The 21,471-nt window shown below is 45.9% G+C and overlaps 1 protein-coding gene across 1 annotated transcript in view; it reads left to right on the top strand.

Moving 5' to 3' along the window:
* Window positions 1-11,515: 11,515 nt before the first annotated feature.
* Window positions 11,516-21,471, top strand: part of Gna13 (G protein subunit alpha 13) — a 44,633-nt gene continuing 34,677 nt past the window's right edge. Inside the window, exons 1-2 of the mRNA XM_004655139.2 lie at window positions 11,516-11,819; window positions 14,176-14,402. Coding sequence (XP_004655196.1) covers window positions 11,537-11,819; window positions 14,176-14,402 — 510 coding nt within the window. The 5' untranslated portion in view covers window positions 11,516-11,536. The remainder of the gene's footprint in view (window positions 11,820-14,175; window positions 14,403-21,471) is intronic.

Raw genomic sequence — 21,471 nt, 5'->3', positions numbered from 1 at the left:
TGCATGGGCCCCCACACAAATAAGTAAACAAAAGTAAAACCAAAAAGAAGCCAATTAAAAGAGCCAAATTAATAGTGAAGAGCAGAATTGAGAGATTTATTCAGTGTGGCCACATTGGGAAGAGAGACAAAGAGATCCAGTGACCTCCCAAGTGCATCTTCAGGGGTCAGATGTGCAGTTTAGGCTTAAACAGAGAGCCAGCTAAGCGCTCCAGTCAAAGTGTGGTCCCACGCCTCAGTTTCCAGGGTCTCCAGCAAAGTGACAAATTGTCAGGACGGTGTGACATCTCTTTCTGGGAGATGATTGCCCTTTCTAGTTGGCACCAGGCTCCAGCCTCTACCTTCTCCCAACATGAGATTCTTGGGAAAAGTCCAATTCCTTGGGGTGCCTTATTTCAATAGTGTGATAACTGAAAGGTGTCTCTTTAGAATATCTATGTCTGTCAGGATGGTACAATGCAATCTGTCCTAGGAGGAATTAAATAGCACTTCTAAATCCCAGTTCTTTTAACTTTGATAATAAATTTAGTCAAGACTGTGATCTGCTCACTCCCTGGAAAGAAAATTACCCAAGGGAGCATTTGTAACTCTATTTATATCTGAGTACCTTGTACCTTTTGTCCCCAATCCCAACCCTTTGTTGGGGACTGGAGCCAGGGCCTCATGCATGCGAGGCAAGCACTCTACCACTGAGCTGCACCCCAGCCCTCTCTGCTCTTCTGACTGTACATGAGGCTCAGCGGGGACAGGAAAGCCTTGGAGGTTGTCACACCCTGCCTTGGGCCGGCCCCACAGGACGAAGTGAGATTACCTCACTTCAAGGGGGTTTACCTCTTGGGAATTTCTTTACTTAGCAAAAATCCAGGATGAGTTGAAAAGAAGAATTGTGTTTCGTGTATCTGTTTTTCCACTAAGTGCTCTTTGGCTTCCTGCCCTGGGTGGCCTTGGGAAGGGCAAGGACAGCCATAGCCTCAGCAGGCTCCCAAGGGAAGGGCACAGACACTCCCCCGCCAGGACTGGCCAGTGAATGACTGAGCCGGGATCCACTTCAAGAGCCTGGGAACTGAAACTGGCTGAGGTCTAGTCTGGCCCGTGTGAACAGGCAATTTATATGTAACTGCACTGTACCTTCACTGCCAGCATCACCCTTCAGTCCAGGAAAGAGGGGCCCACGATTGGCTGTGCTTTAGAGGGTCCCCAAGGACCTCTCCTGATGCTGTCCCCACAAATGCAACAGGACCTACCAGACTAAATTGCAGTTATCAGGGCCCCAAAGTTCCTTATTCAAGCAGGCCAAACCTATGTCACTGGGTGTGGATCTCTTTGAAGGGGCCTACATCCTCATGTCTCCAGCCCTCGTGCTGCCTGTTGGAGGGGTGTGTGCACAGGACGTGAGGCTATGGACAAAGAAACAGCCTGCATCCCATGTCCCCCTCCCCATGGCCCCATGATCTTGATGAAAAATGACAGTTCAGACAAGTAAACACCCTGGCAGGAGGAAGTGTGGTAACACTGACTAAAGTCACTATAGAAACACTGTCACTAGACCCACACTGCACATCAGAATACAAAGCCCATGCTTTTCATTAGAACCTGTTTTGTTTTTAATGTAAAAACGTTGAAATTTACTTGTACATTTGTAAGGCCATACATGCACTACTTCGTATCTGGCCTTACGTGGGTGCTGGAGAATTGAACCTGGCCAACAGGCTTTGCAAACATCTTTAACCACTGTGCCATCTCCTTAGCCACAAAACCTTTCATTTCATTATTCTTATTTTATTTTATTTATTTTTGGAGACAGGGCTTTGCTATGTAGACCAGGCTGACCTCAGAAACTTGTGGTGACCCTCAAACTTGTGGCAGACCCACCTGTCTCTGCCTCCTGAGTGCTAAGATTATTGGCATGTGCCTCCAGTCTCGCAAAAGCCAAGCTTTTAATGAACCATGTCAACATCTTCAATTGAACCTCTGCTCTCTGGCTGGTAGAACTACTAAGTTGAAACTGGGTGGGGGCAGCCCCTTTAATATGCCTGATTATTTTTTCCTAGAAACAGTTCCTGCTGGGAGACACATCAGCAGTTTGGAGTGAACTTCAGCATGGGAAAGAAGGAATATGTTTAAACCGCTGAGGGGAAGGTTTAGGAAGATCCAAGAACATTCTGATCATGATAACACTGCTACGCCTCCTAAGGGATTTCAAAGTTGGATTTCAAAGACCTGTTTCTTCCTCTAGTGGTCTAAAGTCACACCCTCCATTTATGGACAGTGGAGAACATGCCTCTTGTAATTTGATCCTCACAGCTCTTTACATATCACTGCTCCTATTGTGCAGATAACAAAGGCTAGGCTGGGACCCATTCACTGAGTTCTCACCAGGTTCTCCCGACAATACTACATTCTTCCTATGGAAGACAAAATGAATAACAAAAGATAATGTGAGTCATATTGGTTGAGGGAGAAAAGTGGATTAGCTTTTCCTATTTTAGTTCAGTCACAAGTGCAGAAGTGCTGGACACACACTGAGTGGCTTCCCCGTCGTTCCTGGTCTCCCCATGTAGGGCCTGGCACTGTAAACTGCTACTAACTAAAGCGGACAGGGAGGCTGGCTTCAAGGCCTCTCCTAAGGAGCCCCCAGCACTCCCTTCTGACTCAGCAACCCCTGCCTTTCCCAAAGCCTTTCACAGGCTCACCTCTCTTTTCCCTAGCAGCCCACACAGAAGTTTGTAGAAAGGAGTGGATGACATTATTTGTTCTGAGAACCGGCCTGTCATAGTTTGACAAAAGCCACATGGGCCATCTCTCAGTCCCCCTGGATGAGCCCTCATTGTCCTGTGAGGAGCTCAGCCAGCTGACGCGTCCTGGAGGTTTTCACTGCGGCAAAGGCCAGCTCTGCAGGCCGTGACATGTACGCTACCTGAATACGGGGCCTGCCAGCCAGCCAGCCAGGAGGGTGGTTGCTGGAAGCAGCAGGTCCAGGCATGTGAATCCAGTGCTCCAAAGAAAAGAAAACTGCCACCAGGCTGGAAGCAGAGGGTTTGAATGCAGGAATAAATTGAGATTGCAGACTTGGAAGTCCCCTGGAGAAACAGAACTTACTTAGGTTCAAAAAGTATCCTTGCTTCCTTTTGGCAAGAAAAACGTGAAGAGCATTTCTCGTCTTTCAAAGTGGTAAGGGGCATGGTGGGGCACAGTTATAATCCCAGCACTCAGATGGCTGAGGGAGGTGGATCACAAGTTCAAAGCCAGCCAGAGCTACACAGGAGACCCTATCTCAAGGGGTGGAGGTGGGGGTAGGTTGTAAGAGAAACAGATGAGAGCAAGTGAGCAGTATGTGCTGAGGGTTTGAGAAAGAACTTCAGGCGTGCGGGCCGAGTCTGTGTGTAGTACTCTATAAACAGATGGCTTGTAAATGGAGCTGGTGCAGACCAGCAAGGTGTGGGTGTTTGCAGGACGCTGATGTGCATCTTTGAGACAGCACAGGCTTCTGACTCAGATGAGCTGAGGTCTCAGCTGGTCATCAGCAGCTCAGGGATCTTTTTCAGAGGCTGAGAAAAATACAACCAATAATTAAAGTCATGTTTTCCATTATTAACAACAACAAACAAAACCACCCACCATTCAATTCCACATGTCTAGTTTCATATGAAACTTTCCACATGAGAGGCTTATTCTGGTACAGGCAATGTCAAATTTCATTACACAAACATTGCCTTTTTAGAGCTAGCCCACATTAACTAACATGTGGGGTTTACATACCAGGTAAATATTGCCGTAAACTTGGTTCCCCCCACCCCCCTGCACCTGGAACATTTTACAATCAGAGCCTGAGCTCAAAGTAAGGGACAGTTTACTAGCCAGCCTAACAGCTGGAGAGCTTCAGGACAGCAGCTGGCCTAGAAGGGACTGGAAAAACAGACCAACAACCCACAAACAAACCTACTAAATATCATGGTGTGGTGAAGCTAAGTACAGTTAGCCTCTTATCTGAAGCTCAAGTCCCACACACGCAGGCATTCTGGGCGTGAGGGTTATTTGGAAATACCCGAAAGAGCCCTGCAGTAAGAGGCAAAGTAGGAGCCAGTTGTGGGAGCTCCTGCCTATTATTGCAGCACTTGGAGGCTGAGGCAGGAGGATCAAGAGTTCAAGGGCAGGGTGAAGAAGGGGAGCTGATTCAGTGAGTACGAGTGTTTGCTGCACCATGAAGGCCAGAGAGGGTCTGAGTTCCATTGCCAGCATCCATGTAAAAAAGATGGGTGAACTGAGGAGATGGCTCAGAGGTTAAGATGCTTGCCTGCAAAACCTAACGACCTGAGTTTGATTCCCTAGTACCCACATAAAGCTAGATGCACAAAGTGGCACATGCATCTAGAGTTCATTTGCAGTGGATAGAGGCCATAGCGCACCCATTCTCTCTCTCTTGCTCTCAGCTTGCAAATAAAAGTTGTTTTTGTTTGTTTGTTTGTTTGTTTTTTGTTAAAGAAGGCAATTCAGAAGTTTTGGGCTGGAGAGATGGCTTAGTGGTTAAGATGCTTGTTTGTAAAGCCTGATGGCCTGGGTTTGATTCCCCAGTACCTATGTAAGGACAGATGCACAAAGTAGAAAAGGTGTCTGGAGTTCATTTGCAGTGGCAAGAGGCCCTGACACATCTGCTCTCTTCTTTCCCTCTCTCCTTGCAAGTAAATAAATCAAAAAAGAAAAACTAGGTGAGGGATGTGGAGATTGCCCACGGGTTAAAGGTGCTTGCTTGTAAAGCCTGCTGGTGGGGGTTCTATTCTCCAGTACCCATGCAAAGTCAGATGCACAAAGTGGTACATGCATCTGGAGTTGGTTTGCAATAGTAGCAGGCTCTGGTGCACCCATAAGCTCTTTCTCTCTCAAATAAAGAAAAATAAAAATATTTATTAAAAAGCCAGGAGGAGCTGGGCGTGTTGGTTCTTGCCTTTAATCCTAGCACTTTGGAGGCAGAGGTATGGGAATTGCTGTGAGTTCGAGGTAAGCCTGGAACTAGGGTGAGCTCCAGGGCAGCCTGGGCTAGAATGGGACCCTACCTTGAAAAAGAAAGAAAGAAAGAACAACAAAAGGCCAGTTGGGGCCACACGCACCTGCAAGCGAGGGCAGAGATCGGAATCTCTGGGCTAGAGTTCACTGTCTGACAGAAAAAACAAAGTGAAGGCTGGGATGATGGCTCAGCAGTTAAAGCCTGCTGGCCGGAGCTACATTCCCAGTACCTTTGTAAAGCCTGGTGCACAAAGTGGTTTATGTGTGTGAAGTTTTCAGCCGCAGGAGGCCCTGACACACTCATTCTCTCTCCCATCTCACAAATAGATAAAAATTTAAAAATAAATAAATAAAAGAAGGGATTGGAGAGATGGCTCAGTGTGTAAAGGCACTTGCTTGCAAATCAGAGGGCCTGGGTTTGATTTCCTAGTGCCCACATAGAGCCAGATGCGCTAGGTGACCCATGCAGCTGGAGTTCATTTCCAGTGGCAGGAGACCCTGGCGCACCCATATTCACTTTCTGTTTCTATCAAATAAATAAAAATATCAAAAAGAAGAAACTGGCAGATTCAGGTTTGGTGAGAGACTCCATCTCAAAGAACAACATGGAAGAAAAATAGAGGAGGACACCCAATGTTCACATTGTGTGTTCTCATGTGTGCATCTGCCCACACACATGCATACACTATACATGCACACACCACACCGCACAGACCACAGCAAACAACAACAAAAGCAGAAAGGAAGAAAGGGTTCAAGTACAACTGAAGACAGACTGAGCTATAAGACACCCTTACTCTTCCTCTTGATCCCTCTCCACTCCCCAAGAGGCAGAATAGGGAGCCTGGAGCTCTGGCAGTCTTTGCAACTGGCCACAGTGACTGCATGAAGCTGTGAGCAGCATTTCTGCTTTGCCTCCCAGCAGCTTCTTGTTGTGGCCAACGAGAAAGGGGCTGATGCTGGGTGCTCCTGGTCAAGCTATTGTGAGCAATGAATGAGATAAACTAGGTCAGAGTGCTCCAAGGCATTTTAAGCATGGACTGAGCTCGTGTTGGGGGAGCCTGGGAATTCCCTTCCTTTCCTCACAGGGAAAGGGATGTATGAGAAGTCCTTGCCTGCTTTATGTGGATGGAAAGGGTAGAATCCACCTAGTTTCTACTGATGGGGAGGCAGCAGAGCATTGTGAAATGAGAATGCTGGATATGTCATCATGCTCATTAGAAAATTAACCCAAGGTTTAAGCATCAGGTAATGTGACGATTTTAAATAACACCTCTAAGTGGGTGTTGTCCAGTCCACTCCGGTGAGTAGCCATCAGTCATCTTGGCAAGCAACATGGTTATCTAAGTTACATTTCCCATCATTCAAAACAAGGTGGGTTTTTTTCTTTTCTTTTTTTTTTTTTATTTCGCTTTGGAACTGTTCCGAGAGCCTCTGGCAAATTCTTTTGAATATGTCTGAGGGTGACATATTTTTTTCCTTTGTGGATAATCCCGATTTTTGTAAACAGGCCAGAGTTATTTGGCATAAAGATTGGTAAATAAGCCAAGTAGTAACAGTTTTAAACAAAACTGAACGGTGACTATAAAATAGTCTTTCATTTCTAAGAGAAGAATTACACATAAATTTCAAGAATGGCTATGTTCTTGGGGGGGGGGATTGTTTCTTCGTCTTGAAAGAGTGTTTGCCACTAAACTTGACCTTCCAGAAAGAATATTGCAAAATATCAACTGTTCCTATCGTTTTAACCCAGCCTGGGGGGAGGGAGCAGGGCAAGGCAGGGACTTGTACATCTTACACATGAATTTACTAACTAGCCCAAGCTGACATTTCCAGTGAACATCTGGATGGATCTGTTGGGAACAGCATCCCACCAAGTATATTCTAACCATAGACTCTATACTCCCTTAACAATTTGGATTTTTTTTTCCTACTTAAGAAACAATGTGCCTGAAAAATACAGTTTTACCAGTATTACAACATAAACCAACACAACTGCCAGGGTAGATTTGCTTCTGGTATAAATAATTGAAATCATATCAATTTAAAATAAACATATGACACTTTCATTCATGACACATTCACTGTTGCATTTTCATTCATGATGTTACACAATGGCACTTTCATTCATGCATGTTACACACCGTAGCACTTTCATAACTTCAGTGTTAAACACTGCCAAAGGCTGTAAAATAAGGAAACTTTAATTCACTTTTTTAACTACAGTAAAATTTGTGTAACATAAACATTACCATTTGATCACTTTCATGTGCACAAGTCAGTGGTATCCAATCATCACCACGATCCACTTTCATCAGCCCTGAAAAACTCAGACTCATTGTTTTAAAAAAAAATTTATTAATTTTACTTATTTATTTGCATGTGTGTGTGTGTATGGGCACACGTGGAGGCCAGAGGACAACTCTGAGGTGTCTGTGCTCTATCTTCTTTGAGACAGGGTCTCCTGTTGCTGCAAGTGACCTACCAGAGAGTACACACAAACATCAGACGAGCTGGCCTGTGAGCTTTGGATTTTCCTGGCTCTCCTTCCCACTGGCACGGACGCTGGGATCACAGATGCATGCGCCACTTTGCATCAAGCTTTTTCCGTGGGTGCTGGGAAAATGAACCCAGGCCAGCAAGCTTTATAAGCAAGTGCCTTTTAACTGCTGAGCCATCCTCCCAGCCCCACTTCTTCCTTTCTTCATGACTAAATAATACTATTGCATGGAAAAATCACACCATATACTCATTCACTGACAGGCATTTGGGTTGTTTTCACCTTCTGGCTATTCATAATCGTGCTGCCATGAAATTGGGTGTGCATGCTCTCACCTAAACCTGTTCTCAGTTCTTTGGGGAATATACCTCCGGGTAGAACTGCTGGGTCATGTGACATTTCCAAGTTTAGCTTTTTTTTTTTTTAACTGAACCCAGGCTGCTGCAGGCTTTGCAAGCAAGTGCCTTTAGCCACTGAACCACCTCCCCTGCTCTGAGATTTCTTTTTTTTCTTTTCACAATTTTTATTAACATTTTCCATGATTATAAAAAATATCCCATGGTAATACCCTCCCTCCTCCCCCCCCCCCGTGCACTTTCCCCTTTGAAATTCCATTCTTCATCATATTACCTCCCCATCTCAATCACTGTACTTACATATATACATACCAACCTATTAAGTACCCTCCTCCCTTCCTTTCTCTTCCCTTTATATCTTTTTTAACTTACTGGCCTCTGCTCCAAGTTTAGCTTTTTGAGGAACCAGTAAACTCTACCTCACTTTTATTTTTTTATGAGAGAGAGAGACAGAAGGGGTGAGAGAGAAGTGGTGTGCTAGGGCCTCCAGCCACTGCAATCGAACTCCAGATACGTGCTTGCATCACCTTGTGTGTCTGGCTTATGTGGGATCTAGAGAGTCAAACATAGGTCCTTAGGCTCCACAGGCAATTGCCTTAACTGCTAAGCCACATCTCCAGCCCCTCTACCACACTTTTATGCTTACAATGTACAAGGTGTCTTGATGACCAGTTATAAGCAGACGGGTAACTATGGCTAAACCCCAGATTGGGCCTAAAGAAGCCTCCTTTTCAGATCCCTGATTTCAGGCTTTACGTGAGCCAAGAGTGTTCCAAGGCAAGGTCCCACAGAGAGCCTTGAACAGCTTCTCTGCGGTTCTACGTGTCCCAACATGAACCAGCCAAGCAGGAATACCTTCCTGCCTCCTGGGCATACTTGCTCTTCATTATGCTATGCACGCTTTAGAAAAATGACTATGGAATGAGTCCAGTGTATAGGCTTCCCTCCTCTATCTTTGCTGAAGAGTTTAGAGGAGTACATCGGGTCAATTTTAAAACCGGTCCAGGTACTACTTGCCTGTCTGGAGCAGAGGCTAGTCTTTTCCTGGTTTAAGTGAAGGAATCCCCCAACACTGGTTGAGACCTCGGAGATCTTCCATCCATAGCAGAGTCTTGTCATACATTTCCTTGCTTGGTGATCCTGATCTTAGCAAGCCAGATGCTAGAGACAGCCTTCCCCACTCTGTAAACTGTCCGTCCTCCTGAGATAATCCCTGCTACAGCCACTGTTGACTGTGGTCAGTGTACTGAGTCATAAGGCTTCTTGGTCACCAACCCAACAGTTACTGAGTTACTGATTTAAATGGTTTTTAAATTTAAACTTGTGCACAAGGCTCTCAGAGGGCTGACCTCTTACCCCACCTCCCAGACACACAGGAAGTCCCAGAGCTGTAGGAGCAACTGAGGAGCAATCGGTTGCCCTGAAAGAAACAGAGAAGAGCCAATAGCATTTCCGGTTTGAAACTAAAAATGAAGACACTGGCTCGTGAGGTTCTTGCTCCGCAGTCACTCTGCCAACTCAGCTGTCACTTGTAGCTTGTCTTCTGCAGTCCTTTCAGGTGTCCTGGCCTGAATCTGCTGTCAGGACAGGAAAAAAAAAAAAGGAGAAAGAAAAAAGAAAAGAAGTTTGTTGCTTCTTGCTGGTCATATCCTCTGTAATCTGGCAGGAAACCTAAAATTTGCCGGCCACGGTCCCAGGTCTGTTTGCTTATCTGCTTCCTTGTTGGGAAGAAGCCGCATCATAGTGTCCGGTTTAGGGGGTTTTCACAATGACCTCATTCTCGCCACCATTCAGATTTCAGCAAACATTACCAAAGTCGTCCTAGTGGAGCTTAGGTGGGAATCAGCATGAATGGGCACTGAGTGCCCTCTCTGTGAGCGAATACATCTCAGGTGAACACCACCTCCAATTCTTTCAAATCAGAGCAGGTGTCAAAAAAAAAAAATCCCATTCAAGTTGTGGAATATTTTGAAATAGGAATTGTGACTAACTTCAATAAAGATGAAAACGAACTCAAAAGCACCAAAGAAAGTTTTTTTTTTTTTTAAAAAAAAGAGGACTGTGAAATGGCTTAGCTGATAACGGAGCTTGCTTTCAAAGCCTACCAGTCTGGGGGCCAGTTCCCCAGGGCCCATGCACAAAGTGGCTCATGTGTCTGGAGTTCATTTGCAGCGGCAAGAGGCCCTGGTGTGTTCACACTCACTCTCTCAAATGATAACTTGAAAATATTTATTTGAGAATGAATGAATGGATCTCTTCTTGCTGCACATGTACCTACTTCAGAAACATGTGCCAGTTTGGGCATCTGGCGTCACATGGGTATTGGGAAACTGAACTTGGGCCAGCAGGCTTTGCAAGCAAGTGCCTTCAACTGCTAAGCCATCTCCTCAGCCCCATAAATAATTTTCTTTAAGTCAAAAAGGACCCGGAAGGGGATGCTGATTGACCTCAATGTCTAGGTATCATTCTAGACTTGGAAGGGTAGAATGTCAAGGAAGTTGCTGTAAGAAAAACGAAACAGCAGTCCCAGCACTTGAGAAACTGAGGCTGGATTGCCAAGAGTTCATGTCACAGTAAGACCTTGTCTCACAATTAAAAAAAAAAAAAAAGACTGGGAGTGTGGTTCAGTGGCAGAGTGCTTGGGTGGCATGCACGAGGCCTGGAGTTCAATCCTCAGCATCTCAAAAGTGAAGCAAGGTAAAAGGAGAAAAAAGGTAAAAGGAGGAAAAGAGAGTCATCAAAGAACCTTTCCCAGCCACAGAGAGTTTGAGGCAGAAGGAATGCTACGAGTTTGAGACAGTAAGATCCTGTCTCAAACACACGCACGCACGAGAAGAAAGCGGAGGAGAGGGGTTAAAAAGGAGGCATCCAAGGATCCTCCCCAGACAATCCCAGAACTTGACAGGCTGAGGATGGCCACGAGCTGGAGACACAGTGAAACCCTGCTTCCCTGACCCCCCCCCCCCAAAAAAAAATTCAATCAACCATCAATGGAGGAAGCGGAGGATAAAGGCAGCATCAAAGACCCTCCCCCCGACCAGTGGTCTCGAAGTAGGGCGCGTAGAAGTGACAGCAGGCAGCCTGCGCGAAACCTAAGACAAAGAGGCCGGTGGCAGCCGCCGGCACCGGGGAAGGAGAGAGGAGAGCCCCAACCCGGCGTCCGCGGCGAGCGTCCCTCCGCGCCCTTAGGCGGTCGCAACCCGAGGGGGAAACCGAAAGTGCGCGCCCGCGAGCGGGGGCGCGCGCGCGCGCCAGGCCCGCCCCACGTGACCGCAGCTCCCGCGGCCCTCCTCGCGCGCTCCCGCCCGCAGGCCCGCGAGCGCGCGACTCCCCGGCGCGCCCGCCATGCTTGCGTTACGCGCGCGCCCCCGGGGAGCAGCGTGCGCGTGCGTGGGCGCTCCCCCCCCCCCCCACTATCCCTCGGGGAGTGCCGCGGCCGCCGCCGCCGCCCCTCGCGGGCCCGCCCTCTTTCCCCTCCCTCCCAGGCCAGCCCCGGCCCGCCCTTACCCGGCCCGCCCTGCGAAGTCAGTTCTCTGGTTCCCTCCCTCCCCGGGCGCGCTCGGGCCGCCGCGGCGCTCCCCGCCCTCGAGCCGCCGTGTCCGAGTCCCCCGCTCGCCCGAGGACGAGGTGGAGGAGCCGCAGGGGCCCGCCGAGGAGGCGGCGGCGGCGGCGGGGGCAAGATGGCGGACTTCCTGCCGTCTCGGTCGGTGCTGTCGGTGTGCTTCCCCGGCTGCGTGCTGACGAGCGGCGAGGCCGAGCAGCAGCGCAAGTCGAAGGAGATCGACAAATGCCTGTCGCGGGAGAAGACGTACGTGAAGCGGCTCGTGAAGATCCTGCTGCTGGGCGCGGGCGAGAGCGGCAAGTCCACCTTCCTGAAGCAGATGCGGATCATCCACGGGCAGGACTTCGACCAGCGTGCGCGCGAGGAGTTCCGCCCCACCATCTACAGCAACGTGATCAAAGGTAGCGGCGGAGGTTCGGGGCCCGGCCGGGGCCGGGGGCTGCGCGGTGCGCGCGCGCTGGGAGCCCCGGGGGAGGGGACCCCCGCCGAGGTGACGGCGGCGGCGGCGGCGGCGGGCTGCCTGGGCCGGGCACCGCCCTCGTCCGCCGGCCTCGGCCGCCCTTCAGGTTCCCCGGGCCGGGGAGGGGGGCGCGCCCTGGAGCCCACCCCCCACTCAAGCCCCGCCACGTAAAGGATGCCCCAGCATGCTCGCTCGCCATCCCGGCGAGGGGCATCGCGCCCCGCCGCTGGCCTCGCCCCCTCCGGTGAGGGAAGTGAGGCGAGCCTTAGCTGACTCGGGGTGCGGGACGGAGTGACTTCTCCTGACCCCCTCCTCCTCCTCGGCAGTAACCCCCAGATCCCTCATCCTCAGTCTCCAACCCCAGACCTTCATTCGCCTCCCCTGGAGGGGTGACCGCCCACACCCCCCCAAGTCACAAGGTCGGGTTCTCTTCCCAACTCTAGGCTTCCTTGGCCGCCTTCTGAGTAAGGGAGTTCTGGAAGCGTCGCAATAAGGAAACTTTTTTTTTTTGCTTGAGACTCATGTCAAGGGCGTAGGGTGACACAAGCCTCTGGGGCCACAGATAATGAAACTTGAGGGTGTCACGTCTATGGTACCGGCATTAGGAAAAGCTAAGACCCATATAGTTAACTCTTTAAAAAGTTAGCATGACTGGTTTTTTGTTGTTGTTGTTGTTGTTTGCTCCCCAATCTTACAGGATGTTTGTAGTCAGAGTTCATATTTCACACTCTCCCCCTACTTTTTCTTTCTTTCTTTCTTTCTTTCTTTCTTTCTTTCTTTCTTTCTTTTTTTTTTTTTTTTCGCTAAATAACTGGGGCAGGAGAAGAATAATATCATTTCTTCTATTTAAGGGAAATTGTGTACAAATAGGAAGACCTCTGGCCTAAAAATGATGAGGTCTCTGTGCAGGTTGGAGTCAGTGAGTCAGTGTTAAGTTAGTAAATGGCTTTGCCCCTGTTAGACAGTATTTTTAAATTACTACATCACTCTTGAGTGAAAAGTACTCACAGTCTTTATTTTTTGGCATCCAAAGAATCTTGTTTTTATTCTGTCATAACAAAGAAACAGCTCTCATTCTTTCTTAGACATTGGCAGGATTGAGGTGATGTTCCCAGCACTTCAGGTGCAAGAGGGGTCACCCTGTTTTTTCTAGGAGATTGCTGCAGGGTGCATAGGTCTTTTCGAGCAGTTTTATTCTTTAAAATGTTTTGTTTTAATTCAGGAAGTACACACATGCACACAAACTCCCTCATGTCACCTGCAGGGTTTCAAGTACGGAAAGCTGCTTGGAGTGGGTGGCATTCTAGGGCTCTAGTAAAGGGAGGGCTTTCACATGGCTACGCGCTCACAGACCACATCTCTTAGTTATCCTAGTACTTCGGCAGTTAAACTGTAAAGGACAGTTGTTTTAGCCGCTTTTATGTCTGGCACAAAACTAATTAAGGTCTTTCTTAAGGCCTCAGAGTCCTTCTTGCCAGCTCTTAATTGAAGGTACCTTTGTAATCCTGATGAGGTTGAATTTACAGAATTATGTTAATGAATGGAGTCAACATGTTAACTGTGAGCCAGGTAAATTACCTCGTTTCTTACTGTGCACCGAGCAGGGCCTCTTATTGAGTTCATAGAATCAGAAAATTGACAGCAAAACAGTTTTTCAATGATCCGAACAAATGACTTTCTAGTAGACTTCCAAAGGTAACCTTGGTAGAATGACTGCGTTCGAGCTAGCCTCTGTTGCGTTCACATCCGTTTTTACATCATTTTGTCATTGGTCTTCTCCCCTTTAAGAAGCCTAAAGCCAGGCTAAGATTTACACTGATTTGAAGTTTGGTTTGGGAGAAGTTTTTGTGTTTTAAATGTGTTCTTGGAGACTTAGCATTAGGATTTGTCGAAGGACCAAACAACACAGTTAGTGTGTTGTCCTAAGTGATCTCTTTGAGATGGGTTGGGAGCTCTTTAGCGCAGCCTTGCCTGGCCTTCCAGCCTTGGGCTGTGCAACATTGCTTCTGTGTTCCTTCTCTCCTTGGGTTTGACTCCCTTCTACGCCAGAAGTCATAAATTCCAGTACGTTTAAATCCTTTAGAAAGAGCAGTTTTGTCAGTAATATTTGCTTTTCAATTTTAAGATGGTGAGCAGTTGTTTGAAACTCTGAGAAGACAAGGGTGTTTGCTTTGATACTGGTCTTCCTTTTGGAGGAGGTGGGCCAGAAATGGTAAAAGTTAAGGAAATAATACTGAAGAAAAGCTTCTGGTGATTCTAATGACTCTTCTCCACACTTTCTTTTTTTTTTAAACAAGGTATGAGGGTGCTGGTAGATGCCCGTGAGAAGCTTCATATTCCTTGGGGAGATAATGAAAACCAGCTTCATGGAGACCAAGTGATGGCGTTTGATACCCGGGCCCCTATGGCCGCCCAGGGAATGGTGGAAACACGGGTGTTTTTACAGTATCTTCCTGCTATAAGAGCCTTATGGGCGGACAGTGGTATACAGAATGCCTATGACCGGCGTCGAGAATTCCAACTGGTAAGAGATTGCTCTTTTAAAAGGCTGTGGCTTTATTTTAATAACATTTAGCAATTTATGACTTAATATGCTTTTTTCATTGGTTTACACAATATAATATCTATCCAAAACTGTAGTCTCAGATACTTGGATTGTTATGTGAAATTTTTACTAAGCAAGGTAAAAATGAGGTAAATTTATAGATTTAATGTTGATCATTTTTCCCTTTTTTTTTTTAAAAAATTTTTTTATTTATTTGAGAGCGACAGACACAGAGAGAAAGACAGATAGAGGGAGAGAGAGAGAATGGGCGCGCCAGGGCTTCAGCCTCTGCAAACGAACTCCAGACGCGTGCGCCCCCTTGTGCATCTGGCTAACGTGGGACCTGGGGAACCGAGCCTCGAACCGGGGTCCTTAGGCTTCACAGGCAAGCGCTTAACCGCTAAGCCATCTCTCCAGCCCAATCATTTTTCCCTTTTTGAAAGTAACCTTATAATGATTCTCTTAAGTACTTCTAAATTTGTTCTCCTTTTTAAACTAATTTTCTTCCAAGCACAGCAACAATATTCATCTTTCTAAAACATCAGCATTTTTAGAATAAGATTCAGTAAGAATCTGGTTGTCATGTGTGCCATTTAACAGTCTTTGGGTACTCATAATATAGGTAATATAATATAGATAACATAATTTGATAAAGAGAGGTTAAAATCTTTAACAGTAAATGCTTTTTATGATCTTTATATATTTTTTGTGTATGTATGTGAAAGACTCTTTAGCCCTTTTGTGGTTGTTTTGATGCGGGGTCTCACTGTAGCCCAGGCTCACCTGGATCTCACACTGGTCCAGGCTGGCCTCAGACTCAGAATGATCCTCTTACCTCAGCCTCCTGAGTGTTGGGATTATAGGTATGTGTCACCACACTCAACTCTTAGCACACCTGTGCCCATTTTCTTCCTCTCTGCAAATAAATGTATAAAATACTTTTTAGAAAATTCTGGGGCTAAGGGTGTAGTTTAATGGATGGAGTGCTTTCCCAGGGTGCATGAGACCCTGGGTTTGATCCCCAGCACAGAATAAAACCTGGTCTTGCCTATAAGAAACAGCCATCTGCAACAAGCAGCCAGTGCATACTGAATGAATAAACGAGTAACTGTATACCTAAAAGTTATGTGGCAAAGTTATGTATTGGTCTAAACCTATCTAATTGAAATTGGACTTTGTGGACATATTATGAATTTAACTTTCACACCGCAGTCTTATGTCAAGACTCATGCTGTTGTTGAGAAAGAAGTCTAAATATTTCTTTTTAATTAAGTTCTTTGAGCTGAGCTAGCCAGTGCTTCAGGAGCAAACATGTTATCAAAGGTTAGCAGAGACAGGTTATAGAAATACTTCTTTTTGATTGAGATGGGGAGGTAATATGATGGAGAATGGAATTTCAAAGGGTAAAGTGGGGGAGGGGGAGGGAATTACCATGGGATATTTTTTTATAATCATGGAAAATGCTAATAAAAATTTTAAAAAACCAACCAAACAAAAAAAAGAAATACTTCTTTTTTTTAAAAAAAATATTTTTATGTATTTATTTGCTAGCAAGGGAGGGGGGAGAGAGAATGGGTACACCAGGGCCTCCAGTCACTGCAGACAAACTCCAGACACATGTGCCATCTTGTGTGTCTGGCTTACATGAGTCTTGGGGGATTAAACCTGGGTCCTTTGGCTTTGCAGGCAAGCACCTTAATCACTAAGCTATTTTTTCAGCCCTAGAAATACTTCTTTTCTGATAAAAGTATAGATAAAAGAAGAGAGGAAGAAGGTGAGATGTGATTTTATGTTGGAAATGGGAGATTTTTTTTCTGAGCATGCCTTCAGTGTTGTCCCTAGACACTTGAGTATTGTTTTGAAGTGCGACCTTCACACTTGCAGATGGTCTGTGGTAATGGACCAGAGAAAACTCTGTACAGTTAGTTTCCCTTTTTTTGGCTTTTCAAGGTAGGGTTTCACTCTAGTCCTGGCTGACCTGGAATTCACTATGGAGTCTCAGGGTGGTCTCGAACTCGCAGTGATACTACTTCCACTGCCTCCCAGTGCTGGGATTAAAGGTGTGCGCCACCACGCCTGGCATATAGTTAGTTTTCCACAGTCACTGTCTGCCCTCAGATCACCTATATCTGCCCAAGGGGCCTGTATCTTAACCCACCCTGCCCATGTACTCAGAGCTGCTGTGTTCATGCTTGGGTTCTTACTGACATCCAGCTCTCTTACTCTGTCTTGCTGTTTTTGTTTGTTTGTTTGTTTTTCTCCCATTAACATGAAGCCTGGCACCTGGCTTCATTTCCTTAAGTACTTCTTGGTGTGGGTATGCACTCGGATACTCATGCGGCAGGCCAGAGGACAACCTTGAGTGTTTTCCCAAGGAATGCCATCCACCTCTTTTCTTTGAGGCAAGCTCAACAGACTGGCTTTTCTTTTTTTTAACGTAAGAAAGAGAGTGAGAACAAGAGAGAGGAATTGGTATGCCAGGGCCTCCAGCCACTGCAGTGGAACTTCAGACACGTGCACCACCTGTGTGTACATGTGACCTTGCACATTTGTGATACTTTGTGCACCTGAACAGCGGAACATGGGTCATTAGGCTTAGCAGGCAAACGCCCTTAACCACTAAGCCTGTCCACCTCTTTTTGAGACAGGCTTAGGACTCACTGATAAAGCTAGGCTGGCTAGCCCGTGAGCTCCAGGGATCCTTCTGTCTCTGCTTTCCCAACATTGGTATTAAAGACATGCACCACCACACCTGGCATTTTACATGGGTCCTCGGGATTGAACTCAAGTCCTCCTGAGTATGAGACAAACGCTTTTTACCTACTGGCCCTATTTTTGAGTTTTTAATAGAAAAGTGAGTAGGGGAAATGAAAAGAGTAAAATTTAGTCTTTTTCAGCCAGGGACATTAAAGCACATGGGAAGAAGCTGAGGCAGATTTGAGAGTTTGAGCTAATCTGGGCTACATAGAAAAAAATCAACCCAGTCCCCACAAAAAAGTCTTTTTAGGGGGCTGGAGAGATGGCTCAGTGGATAAAGCACCTGGAACCCATGACAGGTTTCTATAATCCCAGCACACCCTCTGCGTAATAGGACGCCAGACAAGATTTCTCAGATTAGCTAGCCTAGGGAACCCAGGAATGAATAACAATGAGCACAAGAGATCTTGCCTCAAACAAAGTGGACACCTGAATGTTGTGTTCTGACCTCCCCACGTATGCCATGGCACGTGTACCCCCACACTTACACAAGAATGCACATGTTCACACACATATGCCAAAAATAAAGTCTGTTCATTTCAACCAGTGGTTGATCATTAGGCTTCTTACTGCAAATTGAAATGAAAAAATTATTACAGACTTTTTAAACTCATTTAATTTTGTGTGTGTGCACATGTGTGTGCAGATGTGCATATCCCATGAACATGTGTGGAGAGGACAGAGTGGACTAGCAGGTGCTTTGTTTCCTTAGACAGTCTCGGTGAACCCGGAGCTGGCTCTCCAGTGAGCCCCAGTGATGTTCCTGCATCTGCCCTTTCAAGACTGAGGTTAGGGGCATGTGTGGCCGCACGCAGCTTTGTGTGTGGTTGCTGGGGACTCAGCTCATGTCCTCATCCTTGGATAGCAAGGCTCCACAAGCCCCTGGCATTTTGTAAAACTCCATATTTTATATTTTGCTTAGGATGATTGATTGCCTGATTAATAGGTAGTGATTCCATAACAGACCACTCATTGGTTAATAATAACTTTAGATGCAAACGTTTCTTAAGTTCCAAAAGTCAAACATTTCCTTTTCTGGTTAGTTTCCATTCTGGGTAAACTAAATAACTTACTGTGGAGAAGAAAAATCCAAGATTCATGTTCTTGTTAAACTGTAAGGTGCTTTTCTGGTTATCAGCTAGCACACTGAGGAGAACAGACCATAGGCAGTGGTTGTCTAGCCCTGGCCTGGGTACGGCGGCACTCTGCTTTGGCCACACGTTCATTATAGCCTGTCACTGTCTCTGAGCCGCCTTGACCTCAGGTGACAGGAGCTAGCAGATTGTGGATGACTGTGGCGGCAAGGGCCTCAAGAATCGACTGGATATGATAAAAGTGGTGATGTGACTCAAACTCAAAGTTTCTTGTACAGTTTGCGGTACTCACTGAGCAGGAGAAGCAGCCCTGGACCTAGAGGACAGGACTGTGTGTGGCAGTGGGAGGAATACCGGGCGGTTTCCTAGTCTTTATAAACAGTTTAATATTGTCAGCATCAACACAGCTTCCTGTAACGGCCAGTCTGTCTTTGCAATGCTTGAAACCAAAACGATTTTCTTTGTTAATTATTCATTGTAACTTTGATTGGACATAAGTAGTCTTATCTCATGGTACAGTTTGTGCTTGATGATGGTTACACTTCGCTGAGGTGATGTGGGTTATTCATGAAAACAGGGCTTCTGAGATATTTTTCTTAATTTACACTGCGGCATGTATATGAAATAGAATGCTACCAGCCATTTGCTTATTCTTTTAAATTTTGTTTTATGTTTATTTATTTATTTGAAAGTGACAGAGAAAGAGGCACAGAGAGAGAAAGAGAATGGGCGCGCCAGGGCCTCCAGCCACTGCAAAAGAACTCCAGACGCATGTGCCCCTTTATGCATCTGGCTAACGTGGGTCCTGGGGAATCGAGCCTCAAACCGGGGTCCTTAGGCTTCATAGGCAAGTGCTTAACTGCTAAGCCATCTCTCCAGCCCTTGCTTATTCTTTAACACAAATTTGAACTTGCTTTAAAAAGTGATTCAGGACAGGCATGGAGCCCATACACCTGCCTGTAACCTCAGCACTTGGGAAGCTAAGGCAGGAGGATCATGAGCTGGAGGCCAGCCTGGACTGCATAGCAAGTTCAAGGCCAATTTGGATCACAGTGGGAGACCCTGGAAAGAGGGAGGGGAGAGAGACAGACACTAGGGGATATCTGGGCTTTTGGTACTCTTAAAGAGAACTGTAAATACTGTATCATTTTCTGAATCCCTTTTCATTGGTAAACTCATGGCAATGATACAGTAATAAACAACAGGGAGGTAGGTAGAACTAGGAAGTAGTTTTGCTATGAAAACTAAACTTAGCTTCAGAACTCTTTACCAAATGTATGGGCCTAACTCAGGATAAAGGTTTTGTAAGTTTGCTTTAGAGAAAACAGACCAAGGTATCCCAGGATGGAATGTTCTTGGTTCCTTTTTCACAAATAGGCTGCAGCTCCAGCAAGTTAAGGTGTCCCATTTATTAGCCCAATACAGGTGCCTGCTTCTTTTTCTAGAAAAATTAATTTGAGGGCTGGGAGATGGCTACACAGTTAAGGGCATTTGCTTGCAAAGCCTGCCGGCCCAGATTCAGTTCTCTAGTACCCACATAAAGCCATATCCACAAAGTGGCACATGTACCTGGAGTTGCTTTGCAGTGGCAAGAAGCCTTGGTGCGAGTGCATGCACAAAATCACTGTTTCTTATTCAGATCTTTTTCAAAAAAGAAAATTAATTGATAGTACCATATCTCTGTTTAATAGTCTTAATGTTTTGGCAATGGCTTTGTACTTTTCAAAGCCACATACATTATCACCTAAACTTTTAAAAGAAAGTAAAACTGTAAGAGAGCAGATATATGTCCTCATTTCGTACACGACAAAAACTCAGACCCAGGCCCAGGTTGCTTGGGATGTTTAGATTCTCGGACTCTGGTAAATGAGAGTGGACTAGTCAGTGGGAGACCATCTGCAGGTGTGCTACAAGCGCTCAGCATTATGTCCCCTGAACAATCTTTCATTTCAAGCATTTTTTTAATTTATTTAAGAGATAGAGACAGAGGGAGGGAGAGAGGGAGAAAATGGGCACATCAGGGCCTCCAGCCACTGCAAACGAACTCCAGACGCATGCACCACCTTGATGCATCTGGCTTACATGGGTCCTGGGGAATCAAACCTGAGTCTTTTGGCTTTGCAGGCAAGTACCTTAACCACTAAGCCATTTTTCCATCCCTCAAGCATCTTTGGATTCACGTCGCAAGGACCCAGCATTCCTTATTGAGTTCTAGCACATTGCTTTAAGTCTGCAAGGTTGTTTTTTTTTTTTTAATTTTTTAAATTTATTTTATAGTGAAAGAGTGAGTGGTTGTGAGTATGTGCATGCCAGGGCCTCCTGTCACTGCAAGTGAACTTCAGACACATGTACTATGTGCATCTGGCTTTACATAGGTACTGAGGAATTGAACCCAGGTCATCAGGCTTTGCAAGCAAGCACTTTTAACTGCTGAGCCATCTCTTCAGCTCCAAGTATTTTTCTTTAAATATTGGGCATTGCAGTGATGTTTGCATAATTCTTTTTAGAGTCTGAATTTTCATTATATTCTTACAGTATTTACTCCCCTCACACTTTGTTAAACTAACTTATTGTAAGGCTATAAATAATCTTAGATGGCATTTCATGGTAAACTCATGAAGCTAGCAGTGTCCAGTGCATCTTCATGATTTGTCTGGGTGAGGCTTAGGCTGACTGGATGCTCTTAGGGATGTGGGTTCAGTGTGTTCTAACAGTGTCCTTGGAGATCAGTAGGACTGCCCAGAGTTGCTTTTGTTTTGGAGAAAGGAATGGCAAGACTCCCTGGTTCTTTTTCTAAACGCTTGAAATGCTTCCATGTAGTCTGTCAGTTTCCATATGACTCTTCAAGTTGAAGTTCATCACGAGTTTTTGTTTCACTTACACATGACGAGATTAAAAAATTATATTTCTGCAAATTAACATGGATTTTATTTCCTTGTGTTGACCATACTTCAATTTTCTCCCCTAGCAAAGGGATTATTATTTTCCTTTGTCTACATTGTATATCTTTTTCTTTTTTTTTTTTACAAGATGCCCCTTCTTAAGAAAATCTGTTATCACCACGCAAATAGAGCAGTATTAGAACGGGCTGATAGGGATCAAAGGAATCATCTTGAGAACTGGACTTCAGTGGACTTGGCCTGAGTTACTCATGTGTTGTAGTAATAGTAGTTGTTAGTCTTTCAGAGTTCATTGCT

This window comes from Jaculus jaculus, chromosome 9 (assembly GCF_020740685.1).
Source record: "Jaculus jaculus isolate mJacJac1 chromosome 9, mJacJac1.mat.Y.cur, whole genome shotgun sequence".
Classification (NCBI taxonomy): Eukaryota; Metazoa; Chordata; class Mammalia; order Rodentia; family Dipodidae; genus Jaculus; species Jaculus jaculus.
This window is presented reverse-complemented; position numbering and strand designations above follow the sequence as displayed.